This window comes from Gossypium hirsutum, chromosome A05, assembly GCF_007990345.1.
Source record: "Gossypium hirsutum isolate 1008001.06 chromosome A05, Gossypium_hirsutum_v2.1, whole genome shotgun sequence".
Classification (NCBI taxonomy): domain Eukaryota; kingdom Viridiplantae; phylum Streptophyta; class Magnoliopsida; order Malvales; family Malvaceae; genus Gossypium; species Gossypium hirsutum.
Genome location: NC_053428.1, coordinates 103,303,335 through 103,310,497, shown reverse-complemented (window position 1 = coordinate 103,310,497; position 7,163 = coordinate 103,303,335). Strand labels below are relative to the sequence as shown.

At 38.2% G+C, this 7,163-nt stretch overlaps 1 protein-coding gene across 6 annotated transcripts; it reads left to right on the top strand.

Annotated features, from left to right (window-relative positions):
- The first annotated feature begins 3,046 nt into the window (after positions 1 to 3,046).
- On the top strand, positions 3,047 to 6,856 carry LOC107959782 (transcription factor GTE4). Of its 6 annotated transcripts, none has more exons than XR_001700932.2 (6): positions 3,047 to 5,300; positions 5,393 to 5,444; positions 5,530 to 5,640; positions 5,731 to 5,807; positions 6,191 to 6,261; positions 6,416 to 6,856. XR_001700932.2 is itself a non-coding variant. In XM_016895921.2 (5 exons), exons 1-4 carry the CDS (start codon positions 3,537 to 3,539, stop codon positions 5,790 to 5,792), a joined length of 1,989 nt encoding a protein of 662 aa, XP_016751410.1. In that variant the 5' UTR covers positions 3,047 to 3,536; the 3' UTR covers positions 5,793 to 5,807; positions 6,408 to 6,856. The 6 variants fall into 6 exon arrangements, 2 of the variants coding, with proteins under 2 accessions (XP_016751410.1, XP_016751409.1); XR_001700930.2 differs by having other exon boundaries at positions 6,062 to 6,261; XR_001700929.2 differs by having other exon boundaries at positions 6,062 to 6,261; positions 6,408 to 6,856.
- The last annotated feature ends 307 nt before the right edge of the window (positions 6,857 to 7,163 follow it).

The following is a 7,163-nucleotide window of genomic DNA, read 5'->3' as shown; positions in this document are numbered from 1 at the left end:
ATTGAAGAAATAAAATTCGATGGATACAAGATTTCCTGTATTGGTTGCGGTCCTGCATATGTTGCGGACACACCACAGCTCGAAAGAGCTTCCTATTAATAGCCTCTCGAGCTTCCCGTTATATGGTTCTTGTGAGCTTTCAATTAATAGCTTTTCGGAGCATCCCGATCGGTTGTGATCCTACATGTGTTATGGACACGCCGTAGCTTTTATGAGCATCCCGTTATATGGCTCTTTGTGAGCTTCCCGATTAAAGGCTCTTTGTGAGCTTCTTGATTAATGGCTCTTTGGAGCTTCCCAATATGGCTCACTTGATCTTCCCGATACATGGCTATCCAGAGCTTCCTGTTTAATGGCTTTTCGGAGCTACCCGTTATTGGATCACATGAGCTTCCCGATTATGGCTCTTATAAGCTTCCCATTATATAGCCTAGATAAGCTTCCCATTACATGGCTCAAATGAGCTTCCTGTTATATAGTTCGAGAGAGGGCTTCCCGATTTTGTGCTTTAATGAGTACTCCCGAATATGAATTAATGAATTACAGATTTATACACTTCTTGTGTATTATTGTGTATCCATCGATATTTCAAATGGTTTAACGGACAAAGTTTTGATATAAGTTAAAGTGAATTTTGAATGAGATATTACTTGTATACATTTGAAATCACATGGAAATTTAATATTTGATGAGCTCATCCCTGATTCTTGATATTTAAATGAAATACATGACTAACATGTTGATGAAGTTGTGTGTTTAGGCTATTAGCCAAATTGCTTGGATGCATTTTGCATGCTTACTTTAAATGTAAATAAATGGTAAGTTTGTTTCCTGCTATACGAACTTACTAAGCATTAAATGCTTACTCTGTTTTATAGTAGTTCGGAAGCTCGTTAAGGTTGGAAGCTGGTTGAAGACATATCACACTGTCCATCGTATCTTTTCGATATAAATAGTAAATTAATTTTGGTTATAATGGCATGTATAAGTTTATATAGCCAATATTGACATATAAATATTTTGGTTGTAATTAACCATTGGAATGGCTTATGATAAATGTGTTTTGATGTAAATATATGAAATAATGTCATGTTTGATATGAGTGTTTAGTATGGTGAATTGATAGTAAACTTCATAAGTATATCTATATGCATTTTTGGTCAAATAGGTAAGTTTGGATATATGAATTTATGAAGTAAAATGTCATGCATAAGACTTGATTTTTGGCTTGGTTTAAATGTCTTAGATTGGCTTATGTATGTGTTAAAGTGTTTATGTAGGTGGAAGACTATTTGAGTGAGAAAAGTGGCATTGAAAATGGCCTATTTTAGTCCACATGGGTAGAGACACCGGCGTGTGTCTCAGCCATGTGTGACACACAGCCTAGCACATGGGCGTGTGGTTTGGCTGTGTGTCCCCTGCATCTTTAAAATTTAAAATAGTATACTCAGGATTTTTCACATGGCCTGGCACACCGGCGTGTAGCTTGGCCGTGTGACCCTTACACCTACACATAGCCTAGCACACGGGCGTGTGGCTTGGCCGTGTGACCTCTACACCTACACACGGCCTAGCACAAGGGCGTGTGACTTGGCCATGTGACCCAAGTCAGAGAGTTACATGGGTACAGACACGGACTGGGACACGGCCGTGTGCCCCATTTCGAATGCCCACACAGCCTGAGACATGGGCGTGTCTCTTGGCCGTGTGAGCCACACGGCCTGAGAACACGGGCGTGTGTACACTGCTTCTAAGAAAAATTTTAAAATTTAGCAAAAAATTTTCTGAGTATCCAATCTAGTCCCGACTTGTTTCTAGTGTGCATAATGAGCCTCGAGGGCTCATATAAGGGACTTTATTAATAATATCCGACATGAATGTCAAATATTATGAAATGTTTGTATTTGACCTGTTTATTCCAGTAATGCTCCATAATCCTATTCCGGCAACAAATACGGGTTAGGAGTATTATAGTACCTATAAAGTTCCCAAATTACTTATCCATAGATTCCGACATCAACCTACTCGGAAGGTCTTGCACTTGGATTTAGAAATAAAAAAATAGAGGCACTTATAATGTATCTTCTCATTGTGAAATACGATGAACCAATAACAATTGATTATTAAAGGTCTAAGGCCCTCCCTCAATCACCTCTATTTCGATCCAACTCCTAATAAAACTTGAAAAAAAAATACTTCTCTCCCATATCTGATATGGAAATACCACTAATAGGATGTCAAAAGTTAGCCATGTGTTTCTCATTTACTGAAAATGAATAACACTAACAGTAAAAAAAAAAAAACATCCCACTAACTAAAACACAGGATCCTCCCTAACCAGAACACCGATGTCGACCTGCCATGCCTCATTTTCACCATCAGTAATAGAGAAGCCAACCAGATTCGCCTCAATTAGAAATAAGAAAGACCATTTCCAAACAATCAAAGAAAGATATAACAATACGTGCCAAAAAACATATAGAAACGTACCAACAAACTAACAAGCATATACTTTTAAATTTTAATTGATACCAAAATATAACAATAAATTATTATCATAGTTATTTTGAAATGAAATATATACTATTACATAATTTATTTAATCTTATGGGATACAATAATTAATATTATCGCCATAACTATTTCTAACGATTCGCCCATCCAAAAAGAAAAAGGAGTTTAGCCTACAACTTATTAAAAAGACCATCACCAAGTACCAAATATCATCGGAATATTCGTCCAAAAGAAAATCATCGGAATGGAAAATAATTCCGACCAATCAAAAACTATAATAGTCTCTGGAGACTAGGCTTATGAAACCCCTGAGTAAACTACACGCTCCCTCTCTTGCGCGTGGAAAAAAATTTCCAAAACCCACAATTAAAGCTCCTTGTCATAACCCAAACCTATTACCTCAACTTGACGTTGCCTTCACCTCCCAAAAATTCTATCATCAACAGGCGCTTGCATAACACGCAAAATAAATCGAGCGTCGGTAAAACACTCTACACATCCGTATGATTCTTCCCGAGCACGGCACTTTTGATGCACCCACACGCTTCTTCCCAGTGCTTATTTCCACGAGGGCATTCACCACCGTACACCTGTAAAGATAAGATGCAGGGAAAAAAAATTGAGGGGGAAAAAAATCGAAAGCACTTTTTAGAGAGAGAAAGCCAGCGGCGTTGAGAGAGGCGGATTCGTGAGGAGATCTGAAATCGAACAAGCAAAGGTGAGGAGCTGAGAATTCTGCATTTCTTGTTTCAATTTTTTGTGTGTTATCTTTAAATTCGGTTTTAGGGTTTTACATAGATGGTTGTAGTAGATCGAGGCTTGGGTTTTTCTTCTGTAGGTTTGTCGTGTTTTTTTTTTTGGGTCCGTTGGTTGAAACTTCGGGGACTCTCAAGTTTGAGAGGTCAAATTTAGGGTTTTTGGTGCAGTGGTAGTTAAACCCTATTTTGGATTTGGTCGCGGGTGCATAATTGTTTTGGTTGGAGACTGGAAAAAAAAGGACTTAGGGTTTAAAACCCTGATATATGTGTATGGCTTCGGGGATAGTAGTTGGAGAAGGAAAAGATGTTGAGAGAGAGAAACAGAGGTACAGTGGGAGCAAGGTTTATACCAGGAAAGCGTTCAAGGGTTCCAAGAAAAACAATCTTCTCAACTCCACTGTTAACAGTAGCGACCCCAACCACCACCACCACCTCCACGACACCACCACCACTATCACCACCACCTCTGACAACAACCTCGACAACAACAACAAAAATGACAACAACGTGGGTAGGGCTGCTTTGAACGACACTGATGTCACCACAACAGCTGTCCCTAACACCAACGACTACAGCAACCACCCTGTTGAAATACCTGCTCAGCCTTTTCCTTTGGAGTTTGGGGATTCAGCTCACCAACAGCCTGGCCCTCGTGCGGATACTGCTGTGTCTGATGACTGTTCAAGCCTTAATAAGCAGGTGGCTGTTGCCGGAGCATTGAAGCCTAGTTCCGAGAACCAGGTGAAGCTCAATTTGGCTTCAAGGTCAAAGCAGGAGATGGCGGAACTGAGGAGGAAGTTGGTAAGTGAGCTTGATTTGGTAAGGAGTTTGGTGAAGAGGATTGAAGCTAAAGAAGTGCAAATAAGGGTGTTTAGTAATGCCCCTGTTTCTTTGAATAATGCTGTTGATTATGGTTTGAATAGGGTTCAACCAGAGCCGGCCTTGGTAGGCATCTCTCAGGAACCTGTTAAGAAATCAAGGCCTTTGAATCAGTTGAATATTTCTGTCTTGGAAAATAATCAGGGTGCAACTGAAAATTTGGAGAAGGAGAAAAGGACGCCTAAGGCAAATCAGTTTTATCATAATTCTGAGTTTTTGCTTGCAAAAGATAAGTTTCCTCCAGCTGAGAGTAACAAGAAGTTGAAATTAAACGGGAAGAAGCAAGGTGGAGGTGAATTCACACATGGGTTTGGCATGGGTAATAAGTTATTTAAGAACTGTAGTTCTTTGCTTGAAAGACTAATGAAGCACAAGCATGGTTGGGTCTTTAATTCTCCTGTTGATGTCAAAGGTCTTGGTTTGCATGATTACTATAGTGTCATTAAGCATCCCATGGATTTGGGCACTGTGAAAACAAGGCTTAGCAAAAACTGGTACAAGTCTCCTAGAGAGTTTGCAGAGGATGTGAGATTGACGTTTCAGAATGCCATGACATATAATCCTAAGGGACAAGATGTTCATGTAATGGCAGAGCAGTTATCAAAGATATTTGAGGGCAAATGGGCTTCTATAGAGGCAGACTATATTCGAGATATGAGACTTGCAGTAGAATATGAAGTGAGTCTACGTATGCCAACACCAAGAAAGGCACATTCAATGCTACCACCTCCGCTTGATACAAGAAGGATCTTGGATAGATCAGAGTCAATGACACGCCCTGTTGATCCAAGACCAAAACTAATTGCTACTACTCCTTTGGGTAGGACTCCTGCTCCAAAAAAGCCTAAAGCGAAGGATCCTTACAAGAGGGATATGACTTATGAAGAGAAGCAGAAGCTTAGCACTAACCTTCAAAGTTTGCCTTCAGAGAAGCTGGACAACATTGTACAGATTATTAAGAAAAGGAATTCAGCGGTCCTTCAACATGATGAAGAAATAGAAGTAGACATTGACAGTGTGGATACCGAGACTCTTTGGGAGCTGGATAGATTTGTTACCAACTACAAGAAAAGTTTGAGCAAAAACAAGAGAAAGGCTGAACTTTCCATTCAAGCCAGAGCAGAAGCTGCGCAGACTGTACCTGAGAAAGTAAATTTTTTTTTTAATATAAAAAAATCATAGTTTCTCATGAAATAATCTTTTCCTGAGAGTTGCTAATTTCATGCATTTATTGTATTTAGTTGCAGACTATGGCTCCTGTTTTGGTGGAAGTGCCCAAGCAAAACACAACTAGTAAGTGTTCACCTTAAGGAGTTATAAGATGTTTGCTACTTGCTTGGTTGGACTGATATCTAAATGATTATATATATACCTGCAGATGAACAGAATATTTCCAGATTACTTGTTGAAGAAGAAAAACAGGGAGATGCTGCTAATAGGTCGAGTAGTTCAAGTAGCTCTAGCAGTGATTCTGGGTCTTCTTCAAGTGGTATGATGATTTATTTCTTACATGATTTTTAGTGGGAGAAGGGAGTAAATTTTGTTTTATTGTTTTAACATATATAAATGTTTGTTGTAGACTCTGATAGTGAAAGTTCCTCGGCCTCTGGATCTGATGCTGGACATTCACCTAGAGCTTGACTGTTTCTCATTCAGGTATGCTGAAATGTCCCTGTATCTTACAGGCATTAATGATTTGATTTCCTAAAGTTGCTCAGGTGTATGTGCTCATTTTTAAATTACCTCTTTAGCTGTAGAATATTTAACAGTTTTATTTGTATTGTGGTTCTTTCAAGTGGTGTGATTGATGTTTAGTGATGATGTAAATGGTGGTGAATATTTTTGCCTGGTAGCATCACTATGTAAGTGAGCGCACAATAACTTAAGTTAAAATTTGGATTCGTAAACAGTTGTGGGCCTTGAGACCCTGAGTCAACTCCTCAACGAGATTTCAACTTGAAAGTCGTAGATGCATATACTGAGAGGGGAGAGTGAGTTTCCAAGTTTATTTAATAAACTCCCTTTCTATTTGAAATCAGTGGACTGCAACGTGTAAGGAAAAAGAAAAAAAATCTGCAGACCTTACATGTCTTGGCGAATTAATATCCTTGTAAGTTGAAGATGTATAGTTTCAGCATTTGATGATTGCAGACTATATAAGCCAAATATCAAACTTTTTATGTAGAAAAGAATTTTTTCCTTATTGATGCTGGTCTAAGAATCTAGATTAGGTGCTGATCCGTTGTGATCCTTAAGTTTTGCAGATTGGCTTCGACGAGTTTGATGTAGCATTTGGGTGTATAGTGAAGATTTTGGTAGTTCGGACCTGAAGGGCTCTTTCCAGGCGGTTGAGCCACCGCCAAGATGCTGTCGTTGGAATTGGGAACAAGGCCTCAGGAGCACTTGACCATTTGTGGAGTATCTGTATAATTATAATTAGGATGGGTAGAATGTGGTGTTGAATGGGTAGGGATCAGGAATAGGAAAAACTGGAAGCACGTGTGTAAATTGCTAATTTAACTAGTGCTACTCAACTCACCCTAGTTTCAGGGCACTTTGTTTTATTGTGTTTATGCTTTCTGATGGGCAGAAGATTCTTTAATTTGATGTTATTATACAGCAAGAAAGAAACAAGGCATTGTAATTCAGAAGTAGTAAGTATGCTTCAAATGAAAATTAATAATTATGATTTGACGTTGCCCTTAGCGATTGTGCTATTTCTGTTTCCTGTTTGGACATAGTTCAAGTTTAGCTATTGTAGGCTTTAGGGTTATTAGAGGTTAAAATTTTGATTTTTTTGGTTGATAGTGAGTATTTTATTTTACCTTCGTATCAATAAATTTAATAAAAAAGTTATGTGTTAATAATTAGATTTAAATTATAAAACTTGAGTTGATGGACTAAGTTATTAAAAATAAAAATATAAAAATTTTAATTTATAAAAAATACAAACACTTATTGTATATTTTAATCATATTAAAATACACCTTTTTATTTAAAAAAAGCACAAGA

What these genes read in the sequence shown, in the direction of transcription:
- LOC107959782 (XM_016895921.2), top strand. Translation starts at nt 3,537, where the DNA reads ATGTGTATGGCTTCGGGGATAGTAGTTGGAGAAGGAAAAGATGTTGAG. An exon ending in CGCAGACTGTACCTGAGAAA is followed by an intron (nt 5,301 to 5,392) that starts GTAAATTTTTTT and finishes TATTGTATTTAG; the next exon opens with TTGCAGACTATGGCTCCTGT. An exon ending in GCCCAAGCAAAACACAACTA is followed by an intron (nt 5,445 to 5,529) that starts GTAAGTGTTCAC and finishes ATATACCTGCAG; the next exon opens with ATGAACAGAATATTTCCAGA.